The 23,870-nt window shown below is 42.7% G+C and overlaps 2 protein-coding genes across 2 annotated transcripts in view; one reads left to right on the top strand and one right to left on the bottom strand.

The window, feature by feature from the left end:
- Positions 1–412: 412 nt before the first annotated feature.
- LOC309848059 (uncharacterized protein) lies at positions 413–23,680 on the bottom strand (the record flags this gene model as incomplete). The annotated part of the gene is made up of 3 exons (XM_082699054.1): positions 413–727; positions 830–908; positions 23,075–23,680. The coding sequence occupies 3 exons, from the start codon at positions 23,678–23,680 to the stop codon at positions 459–461; spliced, it is 954 nt and encodes a 317-aa protein (XP_082555180.1). The 3' UTR covers positions 413–458.
- Positions 23,616–23,870, top strand: part of UPB1 (beta-ureidopropionase 1) — a 30,567-nt gene continuing 30,312 nt past the window's right edge. The window contains exon 1 of the mRNA XM_082697728.1: positions 23,616–23,782. Within this exon, the coding sequence (XP_082553854.1) occupies positions 23,679–23,782 (104 nt within the window). The 5' untranslated portion in view covers positions 23,616–23,678. The remainder of the gene's footprint in view (positions 23,783–23,870) is intronic.

Below are 23,870 nucleotides of genomic sequence, written 5' to 3'. Positions count from 1 at the left end.
TCCCATTTGTAAAATGAAAGGGTTAGACTAGGCTCCAAGATGTTCCAACCCCAACACTGAGAGAACACAAAGGAAAGTAAAAAGAATGCTGGCTGGCCTGAGAACTAGGAGACCGGACTTCTTATCCCAGTTTTGTCTTTTTTTTTTTTTAATTTTTAAAAGATTTTATTTATTTATTTAACAGAGAGACAGCAAGAGAGGGAACACAAGCAGTGGGAATGGGAGAGGGAGAAGCAGGCTTCCCACAGAGCAGGGAGCCCGACGCAGGGCTTGATCCCAGAACCCTGGGATCATGACCCGAGCTGAAGGCAGACGCTTAACGACTGAGCCACCCAGGCGCACCCCCAGTTTTGTCTTTAAGGACCACACCTCTTTTTGCCTCCGTTTCCATCTATAAAACAAGGTGATATAGTCATTCATCCATTCTTTCCACAAATTTTTTTTTAAGATTTTATTTATTATTTGACAGAGAGAGAGAGATCACAAGTAGGCAGAGAGGCAGGCAGGGCAGAAGGGGAAGCAGGCTCCCGCCGAGCAGAAAGCCCAATTAGGGGCTTGATCCCAGGACCCTGAGACCGTGACCTGAGCCAAAGGCAGAGCCCAACCCACTGAACCACCCAGGTGCCCCTCCACAAATATTTCTTGAATACCTGAATACCAGGCTTGGTGCTGGAGATTAAAATGGTGAGCCAAGACGGACCATCTACATTCTTGTGAAACTTCCCATCTATTGGGCATAGAGGAAAGGAAAAGAAGATCAACTGTAAGCAATCACATACATGAGGGTGTTATTAACGTCGAGGTAAATATGACAAAAGAAGGATCATACTTGGCTCTTGGTGACTGGGGGGTAGGACAGTCACAACTTCCAACAATTTCAATATTCTGTGATCCAGTAGGCATCTCTGCTGGGAGGCGAAGAGAAACCTTTTGAAAAACTTACATCTCAAAAAACAAACAAACAACTTACATCTCAGACCACAGCTACTTTTCAACTCAATTAATCCAGTCAGTTATCTATTGTGTACCTACTGCATGGAATCAACCTCCCGATTCCTGTCTTCCTGGAGCTTACACTAGTGGGAAGAATGGATTCATAAACTGACATAGCTATACGATGTCTCACATTCTCGGGTTGCTCCTTATGTGCTTTAAATACTAACATTTATAAGAGTTAAGAATCAAGTAGGGATACGGATGTATTAAGGCAATCAGAGACATTTTCTTGGAAGTAAAAATTGAGATAGGTGCTGAAGATTTGCTACATGGTTTCAGATAAACAGAAACAGTGGCATCAGGCTCAATGGCCCCATTCCCTACTAGTAGGCAGTATAGATACGTGAGACATAGAAGAACTTAAATCCCCTTTTGTGCAGGAGGGATTCAAGCCTCACTCTTTGTCGAGGGGCAAGAGTCCTCTTCTGTGACCTACTCTGAACAGCATATCTTGGATTAGGAGGACTGCTTCTGATGGACATCCTGACTTGGGATGACTACCTTACCCCTGTGAGTCTGTTATCTCATTTGTAAAATGAAGGTATTAGATGATATCCAACACCCCTTACTAAAACCTGATTCTTTGTAATAATTTCTATTCTAATTATACTGGTGGTTGCTGTCATGGAATATGAGCTGTGGGATCTTAGACAAGTTAATAAATTTTCTAAACCTGACTTAATTTCTTTTTGAAATGATTTTTTCAAATAAAAAAAGTATTTTTTTAAAAGATTTTATTTATTTATTTATTTATTTGACAGAGAGAAATCACAGGTAGATGGAGAGGCAGGCAGAGAAAGAGAGAGAGAGGGAAGCAGGCTCCCCGCTGAGCAGAGAGCCCGATGCGGGACTCGATCCCAGGACCCTGAAATAAAAAAAGTAACACATGCACAAGATTTTTAAAGGTCAAATACCACAGGGGCACCTGGGTGGTTCCCAACTCTTGATTTCAGCTCAGGTCATTATCTCAAGATTGAGCCCTGCATTGGGCTCTGCGCTTGGCCTGCTTAAGATTCTCTCCCTCTGCCCTCCCTCCCCTATTTCCCTCTATTTAAAAAAAAGATCAAATACTACAAAAGACTATTATGATGTTTGGGGAATAAAACAGATTTTGGAGATAGAAATTGGTAACGGTTGCACAACTTTGTGAATGTAATTAATGCTGCTGAATATATGCTTAAAAATGGTTAAAATGGGGGTGTATGGGTGTCTCAGTTGGTTAAGTGTCTGCCTTTGGCTCAGGTCATGATCTAGGGGTCCTGTGATGGAGTTCCATGTTGGGCTCCCTGCTCAGCAGGAAATCTGCTTCTTCCTCTCCCTCTGCTTGCTCCCCCTGCTTATGGACTTGCTCTGTCAAATAAATAAAAACAAAATTTTTAAAAAATGGTTAAAATGTCAAATTTTATTATACATATTTTGCCACAATCTTAAAAAATTAATAATATGATACAGCAAAACTAATGAATTAAACAATTTAAGTGGGTGAAATGTATAATATGTGAATTTTATCTCAAGAAAACTGCTAAAAAAGAAAACTTAAAAACAAGGGCGTACTGTAAGAGTATTCTCCATCCCAACCCAGAACCTCTGGCCACCCCCAGAGGCAGCTATTTGTTTCTTGTTTCTCCTTCTAGAAATGGCCAGACATAAACAAGTATATTATCTTTTTCTTTTGATATAAATGGAGTAATATTCTGTTCTGAACTCTCCTTTATTTCCCTTAATTATGTATCTTATGTTGTTGCCTATCAGCTCATGCACGCCTACTTTATTCTTTCCTGCTCCTGCAGAGAATTCCACTGTAGGGACCCACCACAATTGATTCAATGAGCTCCTATAGTGATGAACAGTTTGACTGATTTTAGTCCTTTTATACACCAAAAAATGTTGCAGTAAACATCCTTGCACTAATGACTTTAAGCATATGCATGAAGATGTCATCTACAGGATAAATTCCTAGTTCTGGTATCACAGTGGCAACATATTAAATATGTTTGTTAAATATTAATATTGCTAAATTGATTTCTCTAGAGTCTGTAACAATTTATACTCCTACTGACAATTCATTCATTCAACTAATATTTGAGTGCCTACTATGTGCCAGGCACTATTCTAAGCCCTGGAAACACATCAAATGAACAACAAGAACATAAAGACAAAATCCACTCCCTAACAGAGTTTACAAATCTTGTCTCGGGAGAAGGCAAAAAAAGGTAAAATATGTAATATTTCAGGTAGTAAGAAGTGCTATGTCTAAAATAAAGCAGAGAAAGGAATCTTGGCCAGGGTATGGGGGGGTGGGGACTGGTGATTTAAATAGGGCGGTTAGGGGCGTCTGGGTGGCTCAGTGGGTTAAGCCGCTGCCTTTGGCTCAGGTCATGATCTAGGGTCCTGGGATCGAGTCCCGCATCGGGCTCTCTGCTCAGCAGGGAGCCTGCTTCCTCCTCTCTCTCTCTCTGCCTGCCTCTCTGACTACTTGTGGTCTCTGTCAAATAAATAAATAAAATCTTTAAAAATAAATAAATAAATAAATAAATAAGGTGGTTAGGGGTGCCTGGGTGGCTCAGTGGGTTAAGCCACTGCCTTCGGCTCAGGTCATGATCTCAGGGTCCTGGGATTGAGTCCCGCATCGGGCTCTCTGCTCAGCGGGGAGCCTGCTTCCTCCTCTCTCTCTGCCTGCCTCTCTGCCTACTTGTGACCTCTCTCTGTCAAATAAATAAATAAAATCTTTAAAAAATAAGAATAAAAAAATAAATAGGGTGGTTAATGGGGAGTGAGGGGGAGGGATAGGGTGACTGGGTTATGGACACTGGGGAGGGTATGTGCTATGGTGAGTGCTGTGAACTGTGTAAGACCGATGATTCACAGACCTATACCCCTGAAGCAAATAATACATTATATGTTAATAAAAAAAAAACACAGGGTGGTGAGGGAATGAGAATTCTAAGCCTGTTTCCTTATCTGTAAGATGGGACAATAACAGTACCTATTCCATAGGACACTACTGAAAGAATGCAATTGAGATTATGGTATGTAGTAATGAACATTTCCTAAACGGAAGTTATTGTTATTATAAACAAACTTATAGTTAGGAAAAACTATGGCCTAGGGAAGAATCATTTGCCCACTGCCCCAAGGAAAATTGTGGTGTAAGAACCAGAACCCAGGCCTCCTGACCGCTCATGCAGTGTACTTCCAAATGTACCAAGGGACCAAAAACTCTAAGAAGCCATCCTCCCAGGGCTGCTAATGGGCTACATGGTTTTAGGTTGAAAAGCTCTCTGAGAATGTGATTTTTGAAATCAGCAAGAGGGGAGGGAAAATGTGGGAGTACATTAGGTTCCTCTTCAAGGAGAAGCAGGCCAGCTTCACTCTGGCCTAAGGCTGAGCCTGCTGGGGTTTATTCACAAGACGTTCAGATCCAGGATGGTGCTCTCAGCCAAAGGCAACAAGCTTTCTGGCTGCTGCTGGCCCATCTGCTCTGATGAGACTCTCCCAAACCCTGATCTCCCATTGGTTTCATTCCAAGGAATCTCCTGGAGGAAAGATAAGCAGCAGTTATTTCACAGCTGTAGAAATAGTAAGTTCTAGAGGGACATTTCTATCTGTTTGGCTGAGTGAGATTTTCTAGTAGGCCAAGGATGCAGTAGTGGTCACTCAACTCTCTCTGTGCCTTTTTCTCACCCTGTGGCACTTCCTTTCCCTGGCCACAAGCAGGTACCCACTGCTTGCCTGGGCCTTCTGCCTACGTAGAGAACCCCCTCTCTGCCTGGGTTCTAACCTTCAGTTCTATCCTTTCTTCATTGAGTCTTATTCCCTCACTCATCCTAACTGCTCCTTTATTTATTTTTATTTTTTGAGATCTTATTTGTTTATTTGACAGAGAGAGAAACAGTGAGAGAGGGAGTGGGAGAGGGAGAAGCAGGCCTTCCACTGAGCAGGAAGCCCAATGCAGGGCTTGATCCCAGGACCCTGGGTTCGGGACCTGAGCTGAAGGCAGACACTTAACTGAGCCACCCAGGGGTCCCTTAACCACTCCTTTAAAACAAAATGCTCTGGGGTGCCTGGGTGGCTGTGGGTTAAAGCCTCTGCCTCTGGCTTAGGTCATGGTGTCAGGGTCCTGGGATTGAGCCCCACATTGGGCTCTCTGCTCAGTGGGGAGCCTGCTTCCCCGCTGTCTCTCTGCCTGCTTGTGATCTCTCTCTCTCTGTGTCAAATAAATAAATAAAATATTTTTTAAAAAAATAAAAGAAGATGCTTACTAGTTTAACAGAGTCAGTAGTGAGCAGGATTCAGAGAAATCTGCATTCTGGGCTTGACCCCTGTTATTGAGTTTTTGTAAGAACTTGGGCAACTTAATTGTCTTTTCTGGGCCTCAGTATCTTTACCTACAAACATATTGTGTGTCGTATGGCATTTCAAGAACTATGGAGTAGATTATTCCACAAAGGGCAGAGATCCCAGTGATCTACCTAAAGACAAAAAAGTACACAGAGAAGTAGTGAGCCCAAGGGCAGAAATTTTCAGAGTGCAGATGCCAGGCCCCCTAAAATATTATTTGAAGGTGTGTTATGATGACTGGTATGTGGGGAGTGGCATGCAGGATCTAGTCCTGGGTGAGCTATAAGGAATATCCCCCCTAGACAAGAGGCCTAGATTTTAAAGTCTATTCTTGTACTGAGTAGGCCTCAGTGCAAGGAAAAATCCAGACCAGCTTTATACTATAACCATGTCCATTCTTTTTTTTTTTTTAACCATGTCCATTCTTAAAAGAGCAAATATAAGAAGTAAAAAGAGCTTTGGCCCAGATCACCAATAGTTACTTGAACATCGTGGTATAGGACTAGCTGCAAGTTTCTTCTGCAAGGCTAAAAAGATGAATTCAAGCAATAGAAGGGATATTGAGCTCAAATTTGGGTAAATGACATAAGAACATTTCAAAAGATATCAGAACTATAAGCAAATGTGTGGGTGTTTCCACTTTTGTTTAAACTGTGGCCAGTTACATTCAAAGATGAAGCTTCCGCTGGGGTCACTTGAGAAAACTTAAAAATCTTAGTGATTATCCCTAATATGTGTTCTCTGTCAAGGTGGTATCCATAATCTTGACTTTATACACAGAACAAGGTGTGGGGGATGAAGACTTGAGGTTCCAAATTCTGAAATAACCTGACAGTCACTACATCATTGCTCCTGCCTGGAAAAATGACCCACACCCTCTAACTTGTCTTCTTTGGTGCCCCACAGTTGGGTTGACAACGAATTCTCATAGGCTTGAGTCTTACAACATTGCTGGAACAGGAGAAGCACCTACAGACAGTGCGTAGGCTGGAAAATCTATCAAGCCTGCTTAGATCCTCTCCCTGCTGGAACGCTGATATGGTCAGACCTCCAGAGTCAGCGGTTCATCCCAGCAGAGAAACACTGAAGGAGGGGTGGCACTGTTTTCGCGGAGTCTTCAGTGACTTTCCACTGAGCTGTGGGAAAATTTGACAGTTGACTGTGGCTGAATCATAACTCAGAGGTCCTGATCACTCAGATCTTTGAAGATTCCTTTCATTCCTTTCCCAAAAGGGGAACCTGGCAAACTCCAATTGGTTAATTCCATTTACCAAGGTTGCAAGGAACAGAAGGTAAATGGAACCTTACTGTTGTCAGGTACTTTTTATATATTTTTTTTCATTGAATCTTCATAAACCATTCAGTGGGTTACTTACTATTAGTATCCCTAGTTGACAGATGAGGAAACGGAGGCCCAGAGGGGCTAACAACTTGCCACGGTCATATAACTTGGGTTGAGATGCTGAGAAATTGTAGCATCCTGACCTCAGAGTCTGTGCTCCTCACCATTATGTTGTACCACATCTAAACACCAGCACAGACATGTCGAGCTCAAAGGCACTTCGGATATCATAGATCAACCCCCAGATTTTGCAGCTGAGCTAACAGAACTAGTTAAATGATGAGAATTGCCTAGAGACGGAGCCAGGATCTGAGGCAGGTCTCGTCACTCCAGGGTTCAATGCTCTCTGCTGAAGCAGAAGGCCTTGGGTTCTCTACATATTCCTAAGAATGTGGAGTTCTTTGATACTTTATTCCTTACTCTTTAGGGAATAGGAACTTAAATTTATATAAATATAAAGATATTTTCATATAGTTTTTCTACCATATACTGATCTTCCAATTCTTCCTACTCCTTTTTTAGAAGTCTTTTTTTTTTTTTTTTTTAACTTGGCTCCTTTTTGCCTTCCCCTTCTTTTTTTAAATCTCAAGAAAGTGAAAGCATTTTCAGATAGGATTTTTTAAAAACCTTTAAAATCTTTAACAAACTTTCTCTTCTTTTACCAAAGCATTTTATTTTACTTTATTTTTTTGAGGGAGAGAAAGGAGAGAGGGAGAGAGAGAATCTTAAGCAGGGTCCTCGCCCAGCACGGAGCCTAATGCAGGGCTTGATCTCACAACCCTGGCATCATGACCTGAGCCAAAACTAAGAGTCAGGCATTCGATCAACTGAGCCACCCAGATGTCTCTACCAAAGCATTTTATTTTATTTTATTTAAGATTTTAATGGGGCACCTGGGTGGCAGAGTGGTTTAAAGCCTCTGCCTCCGGCTCAGGTCATGAACCCAGTGTTCTGGGATCGAGCCCAGCAGGGAGCCTGCTTCCCTTCCTCTCTCCTTCCGCCTGCCTCTCTGCCTACTTGTGATCTCTCTCTGTCAAATAAATAAATAAAAATCTATTTATTTGACAGAGAGACACAGCAACAGAAGGAACACAAGCAGGGGGAGTGGGACAGGGAGAAGCAGGCTTCCCGCTGAGCAGGGTGAGCAGGGAGCCCAATGCAGGGCTTGATCCCAGGACCTCAGGATTATCACCTGAGCTGAAGGCAGCTGCTTAACAACTGAGCCACCCAGGCGCCCCAGCAAAGCATTCTAAACATTGTTATTTAGTGATGATTTCTGTCAATATCCAATTAACATTTTTTTAAAAGAATATACAATTTTTATTTATTTTTTATTTGAGAAAGAGAGAGAGCGGGAGAGGGGAGAGAGTCAGAGTGAAAAGCAGACTCCCCACTGAGCAGGGAGCCTGATGTTGGACTTGATCCTGGGACTCCAGGATCATGATCTTAGCCAAAGGGAGTCTCTTAACCAACTGAGCCACCCAGGCACCTCATCCAGTTAGCATTTTTTAATCTCACACTACCCTCCTCTGTCTTCTTAGGAGATGACCAACTAAGGCTCGGTATGTCCCCTTAGCTCCCTATGTCCATCTCCAGGCCTTACTCTGTTCAGATTCTTCCTCACGTCCTGCCTCTTGTCTCAAGATAATATTCTTACTGCTCCCCAGGCAGTCTCTATACAGTGACCTTGGCCTCATTCTTTCCCACGTCCTTCTAAATCTGGAACAACAAAGGTTAAAGGGGTGAGAATGAGTCTGGAAACAGCAACACGTGGCAGGCAAGTGTTTGATCTTTGTAATTCAACAAATCCTCATCCCTCTGGGCAGATCAGTTAGCCTTGCTGAGCCTCATATGTCAAGTGGACAGGAAACCCCCTACTTCAAGGTGATTATGAAAATGGAATGAAAGAATATATAAAAGTGTGAGGAGATCACCAAGCACACAACAGACAGACACTGCTTCTCCCTCTTCTAGCTCCTTCCCCTTTTTTCACAAAAGTGTTCAAAAGAGTTTCATTTTGAAAAAACCCAGATTTCATCCTCAAACAATAAGCTGTTCTTTCTCCTTCCTGTCATTCCAAGCTTATTCACAGCTTATCCTCACAGTGGCTCTTCCTTCTCCATATTCAATTCATTTTGGTCACGATATATTGAAATACTAGGGACAGCTTAGCCCATTTCTATTTATTTATTTATTTGACAGAGAGAGAGACACACACACATACAGTGAGAGAAGGAACACAAGCAGCAGGAGTGGGAAAGGGAGAAGCAGGCTTCCCACCGAGCAGGGAGCCCGATGCGGGGCTTGATCCCAGCATTCTGGGATCACAACCTGACCGAAAGCAGACACCTAACAACTGAGCCACCCAGGCACCCCATGTTAGCCCATTTCAATGCCCTCCCAAACTCTAAATTCAATACACACTTGTGAATTGGCTCCTCAAGCATTAACTATGGCCTGACACTCTGACCTTTGGTGGCCTGCTCGTTTCTGCACCTCCTCTAACTTCTCTGAACATTGCTGTCTCAGTCACTTTCTACGCTCATCTTTATGCATCTTGTGTTCAGGGGATAACTTCCTTTCCCTTGGATTCAACTACCACTATTTACTAAGATTCCCAGCTCTCACTGTCTAGTCCAAATTTCAATCCTTAGGCACCAGACCTGAATTTCCACCTGGTCATAGGACTCTCTCTTTGGAGGTTCCTTAAGTATCCAAATCTCCAAATTTGCTTTTTTGCCCTCGTGGCTATTTCCTAAATGGCTCCGCTATCAAACAAGTGCTCAAAGAATAAGCCTAAGTCATCTTGAGTGTATCATCTATACTCTATATTCTGTATTTGAATGGTCACAAATCCCCTTTTAATTCTCACAATATCTTCTGAATTCACCCTCTTTCCAGTGCCTTAGTTAAAGCCTTTGTCATAACACAGCTAATACTCCAGACTGAAGGCCCTGACTTCCAGTCATTCACCCAGTTCACCCTCTGCTCAGATCTGTAATTTATCTAATTAACAGATCTGAGCATTAATCACCTGCTCTCAAGTCTCCCATACAGTCTTCCTACAAAATCCTGAATATTTGTATATCTAGCTCCCCATTAGATTGGAGGCACCTCTTAATAATTATTGTATCCCACCACCTACTAGAGTCATTAAATATGCATCAAGAAAGCACATTAGGGGCGCCTGGGTGGTTCAGTGGGTTAAGCCGCTGCCTTCGGCTCAGGTCATGATCCCAGCGTCCTGGGATCGAGTCCCACATCGGGCTCCTTGCTCCGCGGGGAGCCTGCTTCTCCCTCTGACTCTGCCTTCCACTCTGCCTGTGCTCGCTCTCGCTCTCTCTCTCTCCTGACAAATAAAAAAAAAAGAAACGTAAGAGACTATAGTGTTAAGTACCTAAACTGAGATACAAGCTCCAAACGCCAGAGAACCTCAGAAGAGAGAGGTGAGTGTAAGGTAGAACAGCTGATAAAGACCTCCCGTGGGAAGAGATACTTCTGAGGACCTCAAAGGGTGGGTGGGGTTTGTGAGGGCATTGGTGGAAGGGGGAGGAACCTCCAGGATGGAAATGGCCAGTAAACAGTACATAACACTGGTTGGACAAAAAGAAGTGTAGCCTTATGGGGATGGGAAACTATGTTAGGATACAATGAGACTAACCTGGAGAGAGAACGTGGCCCTGAAAACAGAGGCCCTTGAAGAGTCAGGAAAAAGGGAGTTTACTTTGAATAAGAAAGCAGTAACTTGTTTGAGTGTTATAGTAATGCAAAAACAATCATATACAAAAGTTATCATAACATAAAAGCCACCTTTTGATACACACATATACATACTCTTTTAACACAGCTGTGAGATAGATACTATTATCACCATTTCATAGATGAAAAAATTGAGGCATAGAACAGTCACATAACTTGGTTGGGGCCAGACAGCTGTGTGCAAGGCCCTGTACTAAGCACTACTGGCACAGATAAAGAACATTGTTTTCAAAGATTCTGAAATCCAACCACAGACAGGTACTCAAATTAGCACCTCATAAATAATTATTTATAAATCAATGTGTTAGGTATTGTAACAAATACATACACAAGATGGGAGTGTTATTTTAGGAAAATTAATCTAAAACAGCTCTATCAGAAGCCAAAAGTAGGGGCACGTGGGTGGCTCAGTGGATTAAGCCGCTGCCTTCAGCTCAGGTCATGATCCCAGGGTCCTGGGATCAAGCCCCACATCGGGCTCTCTGCTCTGTGGGAAGCCTGCTTCCTCCTCTCTCTCTGCCTGCCTCTCGCCAACTTCTAATCTCTGTCTGTCAAATAAATAAATAAATAAAATAAATCTTAAAAAAAAAAAAAAAAAAGAAGCCAAAAGAAATCAGAGAAATGAGCTTCCTAGCTAATAGAGTGATCCAGGCCAGCTCCAGCGAGGAAGGTAATGATGGTGGATACAGTAAGACTGGAAAAGAGGCATAATGTAAGACATTTCAAAGGCAGAAAGGACAGTAACAGGTTTAATGTGAGAAAAAGAATCCAACTGAAGTTTTCTGTTTTTTAAAGATTTTTGTTTATAAGTAATCTCTATACCCAACGTGGAGTTCAAACTTACAACCCCAAGATCAAGAGTGGCATGCTCCACTGATTGAGCCAGCGATGCCCCTAGACTGAAGTTTTTAAGTCTGGGAAGCTGAAAGAAGGATATTAGGAAGAGAAAGACATCTTCATTTGAAGGTATACTGAGTTGAAGACAAAGTAGGGCTGCTCTGCTCTAGGAGAATATAAAAGACCTTAACATAGTAAGATTAGAAGTGTAACTTCAAAAATTGTTAGTACCCAGGGCGCCTGGGTGGCTCAGTGGGTTAAGCCGCTGCCTTCGGCTCAGGTCATGATCCCAGAGTCCTGGGATCGAGTCCCGCATCGGGCTCTCTGCTCAGCAGGGAGCCTGCTTCCCCCCTCTCTCTCTCTGCCTGCCTCTCTGCCTGCTTGTGATTTCTCTCTCTGTCAAATAAATAAATAAAATCTTAAAAAAAAATTGTTAGTACCCAGGCTTGAGTTTTATACAAAGAGAGAATTTTTAAACATTTTAATTAACTCTGTGCCAGTAGGATGGCCGCTATGTATTCACTGTAGTTTTATCTTCTCCTCACATTCTGCTAGTCTGTTATCAATGCATCATCCTTTCCACAGAAATGAGGTATGATTATAATGTAATAAAGTTGACATTTAAATGTACAAGAACTTACCTGAAACCTATTCCAAAAATTCTGTTTTTGTTTAACACTATCCTGGAAATTGTCCACACTGGAGTTGCTTTCAGGATCAATCCACAGTCCAAACTTTACTGACACACTTGTTAACATCGCAAACCTGATCACCCATTAACTTAGCTCTGAATTAACTTTTCTTGTTTTTTGTTTTTTGTTTTTTTTTCAAAAATAAAATCTTCCTTCCCCCCTAAAAACCAAACTAGATTTCTTGAGCATCAACACTAAATCTCTAGAGGTTGTGCCACAGATTCTGTAGGCAATTTGGGGAAAGGCTTTCCTTTTTTTTTTTTTTTTTAAAGATTTTTATTTATTTATTTGGCAGAGAAAAAGAGTATGAGCACAAGCAGGGGGAGCAGCAGGCAGAGAGAAAGGGAGAAGCAGGCTCCCCAATGAGCAGGGAGCCTGACTTGGGGCTCCCAGGACCGTGAGATCACAACTTGAGCTAAAGGCAGACACCCAGCTGACTGAGTCACCCAGGCGCCCCAGGGAGTGGGTTTCCAAATATTGTTAAAAGAGTGGCAACATCACTGTGGGGAAGGGTTGCCCCTACTGAGAATGGGGCACCGTACAGCCAATTATTTTATATATCTGCTTTTGGATCTTGGACCTTTGGAGCAGCCGTAAATGCAAGTCCTATCATCTTATGCTAAAGAAGAGGAAAAGAAGGTCCAGAAAAGTTACATAACTTGTATTAGTAATGAAACTAATACATAGTTCTGCCAGGGCTTTAAAAACTTATGATTTTGCAAAAAAAAAAAAAAAACTTATGATTTTGCTATTATACTGTGCTGCTTCTGATAAAATAAGAACATTGCTTCCCAATGGATGGTAAATTTACTAGTTAAGGAATATCAATACTAGGGGCACCTGGGCGGCTCAGACCATTAAGCATCTGTCTTGGGCTCAGGTCATGACCCCAGAGTCCTGGGATGAAGCCCCGCATCAGGCTCCCTGTGCACAGGGAGCCTGCATCTCCCTCTCCTCCCTGCTTGTGCACTCTCTCACTATCCCACTCTCTCTCAAATAAATAAGTAAAATCTTTTAAAAAGAATAAAGGATATCAATACTATATAATCCCATCTCACATAGCTGTAACTTTAATATTATTTTTTTTAAGATTTTTTTTTTATTGAGAGAGAGAGAGAGAGATCTTGAGAGGGGAGAGGGTGAGAGGGAGAAGCAGACTCCCCGCTGAGCAAGGAGCCCGATGTGGGACTCGATCCCAAGACTCCAGGATCATGACCTGAGCCGAAGGCAGTTGCTCAACCAACTGAGCCACCCAGGCGCCCCACTTTAATATTATTTTAATTTCATTTGTTTCTCCACCACTTTCTGTAATCTGTTAACTCAACAATGAGTCATGAAAATCTGTCATAAAACTTGAATTAAGTCTACCTTGTAGAGATATAGAACATAAGAAATAGAAAGGACTGATTCCCTCAGATTACAGTATTACTCTATGGTGTAAGTATGTTATAAACCAGATCAATAAGTAAATACAATTTCTTTGTGTTTGTGTAATGTGCTCAACTGAAGGCTATGGTGTATTTACTATCAGGAGATTTATTCATGAACACTCCCTTGAATACAGACCGTAAGTTTTACTTATTCCTCTTTTAAATTCTACTCATTCACCACTGGTATGCCATACACATTTATATATAGCAGACACTTATACTATCTTAAACTGAATTGGAAGCCTGCAGGCTTGAATTATTTAAGAGAAAAACATTTCTACTTGTCCTGCCAAACACGTTGATCAATGCTCACTTAAGTGAGGTAATCATCTCCTCTCATTTTGTAAGGGTTACTCTCTTCAGGTGACTAAGCAGTCTGCAATCTTCCTTCCTTTAACTGGATAATTTTCAGGCTTGTCTTCTCCTTCCGGTTTTTACAACTTCACGCAATCATTGTCTCCTGTGAATATGGTTAATGGTTTCATGGCTACAGTCTCTCACTAGCACGTATATATCTAGAACTCTCTAGACATCTTTCCATATACTGGTACGGTGCAACACTTTATCTACTCTGCTGTTCCAGACAGACTGGCTACTCTGCAATGGTCATCTTTTTCTGTTTGCAGTCTCACTTTTCCTTTTTTTTTTTTGGATTGACCTTCCTGTGTCCTCTACACATCCTCTGGCTCAGATGTTTGTTCTCCCCACTCTGGATCTGTGTGTCACTTTCAGTAATGTTATCACCTAATATTATAAACACAGCTATTGTTTATCAAGCACTAACCATGTGCTATGTCTGCAGCCTTATGTATATAATACAAACTACCTGACTTTTCCTTCTACCACTTCCTAAGCACACTTTCTGTACCCTATAAAGGCTCTTATAGGCCTAGCACAGTGCCTGGGACATAGCAGATACTCAAGAAATTTCTGTAAGAGCCATTATTATGATAATGAAAACAAGCACCACAACTTGTTCATGTTTTACCCCAGGGCCTCACACAATGTCTGGCACATTCAACACATGTTAAAACTAACTAATGAAGAGTACAAATATTAAACACATAAAAGATTTCTGTGAAACAATCTGTACAGCCTGCCATGGACTGCCAAAACTAACTCTTTAGAGTCCAGACAGGACAAGTATCCAGTTATTAACAGAGATGGGGCTATGGAGCACAGAAGCACAGCCCAGAATTCCAGCAGGACACAGGATACAAGGTTCAGGAAGCTCTTGACGGCTAGTGGCTGCAGAGGCTGAGTATGGAGGATGGGCTTCTATGGATTGCTCTGTCTCAGGCCAATAACTGTTTGGCTCCCCAAGTGTAGATGGCATGGTCAGACCAACTCCCTTAACTGGGGAGAAACCTGGGAGTGTAAGAAAGGCTCTTGATGATCAAGGGAGCCCTGATTCTTAGAGAACTGAAGCCTCTATCTGCAGCACCCACAGAGATCCAAAGGTGAGGCTCTGAGGCTGTGAGATTCAGCAGCTGGCAGTCCACGAAACAGTGTTAGAGTCTGGCAAGAACTAGCCGGGCCCCGGGGCGCCTGGGTGGATCAGTCAGTTGAGCCTCTAACTCTTGGTTTCAGATCCAGTCATGATCTCAGGATGGTGGGATCAAGCCCCACGTTGGGCTCTGCACTCAGCTAGAGTCGGTTTGGGATTCTCTCCCTCTCCTTCGCACTCTGCCCCCACTCCTGCTGTGTGCAAGTGCTCACGCTCTCTATCTCAAATGAATAAATAAACCTAAAAAAAAAAAAGAGAGAGAGAGAGAGAGAGAACTAACAGGGCCCAGCAACCAGAGTGAGACTCAAAATCTAGATTCAGGGGTGCCTGGGTGGCTCAGTTGTTAAGCATCTGCCTTCAGCTCAGGTCATAACCAACCCCAGGGTCCTTGGATCAAGCCCCACATCCGGCTCCCCACTTGGCCGGAAGCCTGTTTTCTCCCTCTCCCACTCCCCCTGCTTGTGTTCCCTCTCTCGGAGTACCTCTCCGAGAGAGTATCTCTCTCTGTCAAATAAATAAATAAATAAATAAATAAAATCTTTTTTAAAAAGCTAGATTCAAGTTTTTGGCAGTGCTCAGTTTAAGAGACAACAGTGCACTGTGATGGGTTTAAGGAAATGAAACGTAGCTTCGGTTACTGAGCTGGAATGCAAGAAGACTTAGTACTTCCAATATAGCAGACTGGTTATCCAATTTGGGACATTCATTCAGGCAGGGCTAGCAGCAAGGTTGGGATATGAAGTAGGACTCAGATCCTGGGACTAAGGGCAGGACTTGCCAGTTGTTAATGTAGTTGGTGGGGCAAAGAACATTTTACCTTATTACAATACTGCAAGCACCCTACAATGGATCATTAGCACACACTACAGCCTCCCAGAACGCAAAATCTACTTTGTTTCAGTAAGGATTTTAAGATGCTAGTTATCTAAGGTGGCAAAGTACAGAACACCAATCTGTTTAGCTTGGCTTCATAAATATCTAATTCTTTCTGTACACTTGTTCCACCCTTAGACCGTATACAGCTGTGTACCTGCTTGGTCTCTTAATCCCCATACAGTGTTTTTTCCCCTCTAATTGAGCCCCAACCACTTCCAAGTTGAAATTACTTTTTACAACCACAAATTGGTTGTTTCAACCTCTGATTCTATGACCAGAACTCCAGTCATCATTAGGTCCTAGAAACTAGGTCCACTCACACCAGCAGTAAAAATAGTCCTTTTCCTTTAAAATCAATCAAACCAAATACAATACTACTGGGGCACCTGGGTGGGTCAGTTGGTTAAGGGACTGCCTTCAGCTTAGGTCACAATCCCGGGATCCTGGAGTCCTAGGATGGCTCCTAACTCAGTGGGGAGTCTGCTTCCCCCTCTGACCCTCTCCCCTCTCATGCTCTTTCTTATTCTCTCTCTCAAATAAAGAAATAAAATCCTTTTTTAAAAAGCAAATACAATACTACTACTACTATTAATAATAAACTCTTCTCATCTCCTAATTCTTCAGCAAAATCGCCCTTGCTAACTTCACTTTTCAGATACCAAGCTGTCTTATATTATTCTATGCTCTGTGTATGGTTCTTTGGATTTAATATACCTAAGTTGTTGTGCTTTTTTTCTTTTTAGGTTCATGTTAAAGCAATATACACAAATCATGGACTATCTGGTTCCACCACCCATCTGATGACTTTCTTCTACAATACTCCCACCAAGTGGTCATCTGGACCATCCTTGAACACCCAGAACGACTGAGAGCTCACTGCCTGCACACCAGCCTATTTCATTTCATACGACCTATTGAAAATAACTGCTTTGGGTTGAAATATGCCTCCCTGACTTCTAGCCATTGACTCCAGCTCCTCTCCTTAGGGCCAAACAGAACAACTATAAACCTCTTATATGTGGCCACCTTCAGATATTGGAATAAAGTGACAATATTTTTCCTGAGTTTGTTTGCTTTGTTTTGCTAGATAAATGTTCCCAGTGCCCTTGACTATCTGTTGTTGTTGTTAAATGTTCTCAGCAACATTACTCTTTCTTTTCTGGATACATTCAAGATGATTTATATGCCTTGTATCTAACCCAGAGCTAGATAAATTTCAGGTATACTCTAGCTACTACAACTGTCAATATGCAACCTACGGTCCTAACAGCTTTTTTTTGGCAGCTATAACACACTACAGGCTCACACTGAGCTTACAGACAACTATCTCTAAATGCCACATGTTTTGGTGCTAACCCCACTGCATATTTATGTAATTGTTTTGGGAGAGAAGGAGGTAGAAAAGGAGGTTGGGTTTTTTGTTTTTGTTTTTGTTTTTCTGAGAAGGAGCTTTATTTACCACATTGATATTTCATGAAATTTAGGTACCAAAAAGTCAACCTGGGATTTTGCATTCCTAATGATACATAAGCCTGTGCTGAGTTGGCTAGCCTAAATGATTAACAAACTGGTGATGGTTCATGGACGAGATTTCAGCTCTGGCTAGTCATCTTTGCTTTATTTCACAGTCTCAGACTACAGCCTTCCTCAAAAATTACTCAGTGTTCAAAGTGTATGCTATTTATCACCAGAAGAACTAGTGGAAAGCATATAAGTGATTCAGTGCAAAGGCATTATCACCACTGGAAAAATACCTTAAAGATTAAGGATGGGTGTGTGCGTGTGTGTTCCCATAGGAATAGTATATTCAAACACCTTTTCCTCAATTAAAAATAATTATCTTACAGAGATACCACTGTATAGATTTTCAAAGATATTTCAACTTAGCTTATTTGATTCTTTCAAATCAAAGGAAGTGGAATGGGTATTATTATCTTCATTTATAGATAAACTGTGGTTCAGAAAGGTCATGACCTTTGGTTACATAAGCAAAAAGGACAGAACCAGGGTTGAACCCCAAGTCCTTGGATTTCTATCCCAGTGCAGTTCCCCCTGTACCCATGGCAATCTAAGTGTGGACCAGTCCTGGCTTTAAGGCACTAATGTGCAAGGATTTCTCCTGCAGGTGTTAAGGCACATGTGCTCTACTTGCTCTTGCCATCAATATAAAAAAGGTGGGGGGGTGGAGGGTCTCAGTGAAAACAGCTGTTACAACATTTAATAAATGTTAAACTCTAGCAACAGTAAAATCATAGAATTCTTGAGAATTAGTCCAATACCTTTGAATTAAGAGATTAGGAAGGGGTATCAAGTAATTTACCTAAAGCTATAATTATATAATAGCAAAACCATGACTAGAACCCGTTTATTTACCCAATTCAATGTTTTTTTTTTTGTTGTTATACTCTACTGTTTCTCAAAATACAAGTAGGCAGCTATCTGTTACCTATATCTACAACTTTCTGAAAATGGGGTCTGAAACGTTAACTATAACACAAGAACATTATGGCCAAGGATTCCACCACACTCTCAATCCAAGGAAATACGAACCAGGAGGCTAATTAGAGAGAGATGAACGAAGACATATTGAACAGCAACTTTCCCAATAGACAGAGCTGTGCTATATGAAGTAGTCCCCAAGAATGGGCTCCTTCCCCCAACACCTATTGTTCAGAGTCACTCAAGGAGTTGGACTACTTGTATCCTCTATAATCAGGGTGCAACGAAGACAGCTGAGTGTTACTGAAAGGAGAGGAACAAGAATCTGCTGCAGCCAATTGTGGTCTTTTTAAAAAGCAGGCTAAATAAGCAGCTATTGAGTTAATATACATAAAAAGAATTCATCAAGTGACTACAAACATTTATAAGTACTGACATGGTGTTCCATTTGGTTCAACAATCATTTATTGAGCTCTAGTTATATGCAAATTTGTGTAGATTCAAAGACATGAGTATTATGGCAACACAGAAGTAGGAATTTACATAAACCTGAGGAGCCAGGAAAGGCTTTATTGAAGAGACACTTGAATTTAAGGTTTGGATAAGACTATCTAAGAAAAGAAGGAACTCAACAAAGACACAGGTGTGAAATGGTATCTAATGTTTGTACAACCAGAAGCAGTTGGACAATACTAGAGTCCAAAGCAGGGCAGGGAAGAGTGATAGCATAAAATGAGGTCCAATCAGAGGGCCTTATTCCATACAGTGTTGGACTTCAGACTAAACTAATGGACTGTCATTGAAGAACAGATCAACCTGGGAACTAAGGCCAAGGGGGAATTTGAAGTTGGGAGGCAGAAAGACTAATTATGAGTTGGTTGAAGTAATTTAAGAAATGATGAGAGCCTGTACAAGGAATGTACAAGTAGCAATAGGAATGCATCAGATAAGCCATATCCCAGAAAAAAACTGAGGCTGTTCAATGATGTTATCTGAGGGGTGGGGCTTCCTGATCTAAATATCTCTTTTAGGGGTGCCTGGGTGGCTCAGTGGGTTAAAGCCTCTGCCTTTGGCTCAGGTCATGATCCAGGGTCATGGGATTGAGCCCCACATCGGGCTCTCTGATCGGCGGGGAGCCTGCTTCCTCCTTGCTCTCTGCCTGCCTCTCTGCCTACTTGTAGATCTCTGTCTGTCAAATAAATAAATAAAATCTTTTAATAAATAAATAAATAAATAAATATCTCTTTTAGGGCCTCTCCTATGCCTGACACTTACAGTATCAGAGGTTCCTTCTGCAGGGTTTGAAGAGGACCTTACTAAACTGGAGTCGATTAGTGCATTTTTAGTGTCAGTCAACTAACATTAAGGTGTAATTATACAAGTTTAATGAGTAAAGAAGGCCTTGAAGGGAAGAACATGCGTCATCATGAGGAGAAGCAGCACAAGGGATAAAGTGAAACAAAAGTTAAAACATTCAGGCCACTAAAAGGCAAAGAAACTTCACCATTGGCAGACAAAGTCACCATTTTAACTGGTTGGCTCTTCTCGGCTACAAAATCCATTCTCAGTCAGGCTGGGGATACCATTCCAAAACTCTTCCATATACATAAGAGTAATAATAATGATGATGATAAAATGAGCCCTATCAAATAAAGAAATATGACTTCTGAGCTAAGAAACATCATTAAGACAGCAATTGGACTTTTATAAAGTTGCTTAGAAATCAGGTCACCTCAGCTCTTTCCCCTGTGACTATCAGTGAAATACTGGCTTCTGTATTTTCATTTCCAATAAGTGTTATGTTTAACTTGGAAATCTGACAAATACCAAGAACCCTGCCCCATAGTTCACAGTATTACTGGGAGGATGAAATGGGACAAAAAGAGGCAAAAGCTTGTGTGCGTCATAAAGTACTAAAACGGTAATAAGCAGCCCTCTCGCTCGAAGGAGAATAAAGTGCGGTGGGATCTCCATGTCATAGCCCTTTCAAGGACTACTCAGCAATGATTATCATAAAATTTTAGTTCTTCAAATATGATGAGCAGAACCCATAGTACTTTAAACACTTTCCTTAAGAATCAAGATTAACACACACCGTGAATTTAAAAATAACACCTAAGAACAGACACTAGTACATTTCTAACAAATGAACTCTTCCTATAAAATCAGTTTCTATAATGAAACTCTTTTGTCACAAATAAGCATGTTAACAGAGGAATTTATATATGACTATATTATTTGAATCATATTTTGTTAGAATTAGGAAAGGCTTAGTTTATCTCTATAAATGTCTTTCCAGCCTCTTCCCCTCGACAAACTTTCTTAAAACAGGAAAACGGAGATAAAGGTTGAACCCAGACTAAACTAGATTTCCTGACTCGGTCTAAAGCTCTTTTTTCTATAATTTTTTTATAAAATATTTCAAATGTAAAGAAAAGCCTAACAACAAATACCCAGATTTTTTAAATGTTAACATCATATGCTTCAAATCTTTTTTGACAGGAAATGGCACTTTAATGTTTTGTATCTTTTTAAAAAAAGAATTAAAATATTATATATCAGCAAATGATGCCCATTCCTCTACCTCATTCTCCAGAAATAACCATTATATTGAGGTTGTGGTATATTCTATTCTTCCTGTTCATGTCTGTATACACTCAAATGATTATATATCCATAAACCACACCATGTTGCCACAAAACGAGATGGTCTTCAAAACAAGGAGGAGTCTCTTATTCTAGCACACTTGCATGCAATTCAAACCTTTGGGGCTTGGCTGGGTATTACAAAAAGAAACTAGGGCAGAGTTTAAGGTTTTTTTTAATGATTACCATAGAAGGATCTAGTGGTGTCTTAATATTTAGAGTGAAAAATAAATTAGGTAAATATAAAAATTTAAATACAACTTTTTTTTATCCTTCTCACATTAACACTGCATATTTGTGAAACCCTGGTTTGTAATGACCCAGTGTGAATGACCTGTCACTGAACAATAGGGAAAGATGGATTAAGCAATTTATCTAGTAATAATAGTTTCTACTTCTGCTTCAAGGTCCAGCTCAAATGTCACCACCTTAATGAATCTGTCCTTGATCCCATCAGAATTAATTCCTTCAACAGTCATTTACTGAGTGCCAGAGCCCTGTAGATACAGAAGCAGATCAGACCCAGTTCCTGCCCAGGGCTCAGAAATAATTACACAACAGCTTTTGATAAATGCTCTAACAGAGGTATCCATAAAGGGTTAGTGAAATCTACACTTTTCCCAGAGCAATTGAAGAAGACATTACAGAGAAGGTGATATTTGAGCTGCATCTTGCGGGATGAGTAGGAGCTCACGAAACAGATGAGAGGTCATTCCAGGTAGGGAGACATTGAAAGAGAGGGCACAAAGGATGGTAAGTTATCAGTTTTAGAAAAACAACTAAGGACAGACATCAGAGGTACAGGGGTTAGAAGACTAACAACAATTCAAGCAAAAGATGACATGATTGTAGGCATGAGGTGGGAGGGGGAAGGATTAACAAAATTTAGGAGATAAATTTAGCAGAATTTGATGCTTCCTTGGAGGGAAAGAACATGGAAGAGTTGGGGATGACTCTCAAAGGCTTGGCAAAATGAATGGGCAGTGAGACCATTAGCTAAAATAGGAAATACCATACAGGAGATAAGAGGCCTGGTGATGGGGGCGGGGGGTCACGTTTCCTTTGAGGCACTTTGAGTTAGCGATGAGACCTCTTTCTTGGGCCTCAAACAATTTCCTTTTCTAGGCCAGAAATCACCTCTTTCTCAGAATTCCATAGCATAATGTATACCTTTTCCACAGATTTAAATCTGCTGTATCTGTAAGTATTTACAAGTTTGTCCCTACCTTAAACCATGAAGAAAAAGTATTAGGTTTTGTTCTCTGTGTATTGTCCTTATCTCAGAGCCTTACATACAAAAAGCCTCAGCCAAAGTTTGCATTCTTGAAAAGGGAGCTCCATCAGATAACTACAAACTCTGTTAACATTTATCAAAACAACGGCCAAAACTCGTTGAGTTACTGACTTATATAAAATGTCTCAACCATTTGGTCTGCAGCACCTACTTTTAGACCGTTTTGTGCTTATCTTACTTTAAGTAGGCTCTACGCCCAGCGGGGAGTGCAACACGGGGCTTGAACTGACGATCCTAAGATCAAGACCTGAGGTGAAGTCTGATGCTCAACCAACTAAGCCATGGGGACACTTCCCCCCTCCCTCCATTTTATCTTACTTTTAAACAACCCTGCAAGGTAGCCGTATTTCTATTTTACATATAAAGCAACAGAAGGTCAGAGTGCCTGGGTAACTTCCCTGGAGTCACGAGGTTTGCAAGTTGCTTAACCAGGACTTGGGCTGACTGGTTTCTTCACCAGAGTTAAGCTGCTCCGTTCCGATTCCCAGTTGGGCTGAAAAGTGGATCTTTGTCTCCTCAGGGGGCAGCACTCTCTGGATCCGCGGGAACTGCGAGAGGGGCTGTGCCCCGATCGTTTCCGCGGGTCTAAAGCGCCCCCCTCCCAGGAAAGTGCCCATGCGGGCACACCCACTGCAGACTGCAGAGCCGACAGGCGGGCCCACCGGTCCGGAGTGGGAGCCCCGCGCTGGGGCCCCAGCGTTTTGCCGTATTCACTCCACGCAAGCGCATGAGATCGCTTGACCCTTCGCTCAAGCTGGCCAGGCTCGGACCCCGAAGCCCCGGGTGGCCGCGTGCGGCCAGGGTCTTCCAGCCTGGCCCCAGGCGTGGTGGGGCAGCCCTAAGTGCTCACAAATACGGGGCACTGGAAAACGGTGGTGCAGTTACTGCCCTTGGGACACTGAAGCTCGTCCCGTACCTTCCTCCGCAGTCCCGTGCGGTGGGCCGGCCCGGTTGGCAGACCCGAGACCGAGGTCGGGGCGAGGAGAAGCCCTGCCCACTGGCGGTGGCGGCGGGAACCGGCCCCGCGAGGGTCCGACCGGCCGGGCCAGGCATTTACCTCAGACCGCGCCGCTGCCCGCCCCCGGAGGCCGCGCTCAGGGGCTCCCTCGCCGCCTCTCCGGATTCTCGGTCCCGCCAGACACCTCCGGCCAGGAACCGGACGGCGAGGGAGGAGGCAACAGAACGCATCTGGGGACCCGCAAAGGCCACAAGCGGCAAGAAGCCGCAGCTCCTGCGTGCAGCAGAGGCGCGAGGGCTCGGGGCGGTCCCGCCGGTGGAAGGGGCGTGTCCTAGCGCGTGCGCAAAGAGGTGCGAAAGGCAAGGGGCGGTCCCACCCGCGAAGCCTGGGAAGGCGCGAGGAGGGGGCGTGCCTCACGTGAGCCCTCCAGAGGCCGAAGGTGAGGGGAGAGAGGAGAGCGCGTGCGTGGACCTGGTTGTCGGCTCCTCCTCTTTCTGGGGGCAAAGGGTAGGCAGTACTGGTCTGGACCTTAGCGCCTCGTCCGCGCTTGCAGACTCCAGCCATGGCGGGTCCTGAGTGGGAGTCGCTGGAGCACAGTTTGGAGAAGCACCTGCCTCCTGCAGACTTGCGGGAGGTGAAACGCGTTCTCTATGGCAAGGAAACCAGGTCTGGGGCCCAGAGGTTCGGGTGGGGAGACCTTGGGACCAGTGAGTGTGGGTCTGGGGAACCAGGGAGAGTGCTTCAGGATCTGAAG

Source organism: Mustela nivalis (genome assembly GCF_964662115.1).
Source record: "Mustela nivalis genome assembly, chromosome: 14".
NCBI classification, from domain to species: Eukaryota; Metazoa; Chordata; class Mammalia; order Carnivora; family Mustelidae; genus Mustela; species Mustela nivalis.
Note: the sequence above shows the minus strand (reverse complement) of the source record. Positions and strands in the feature narration are given on the sequence as shown.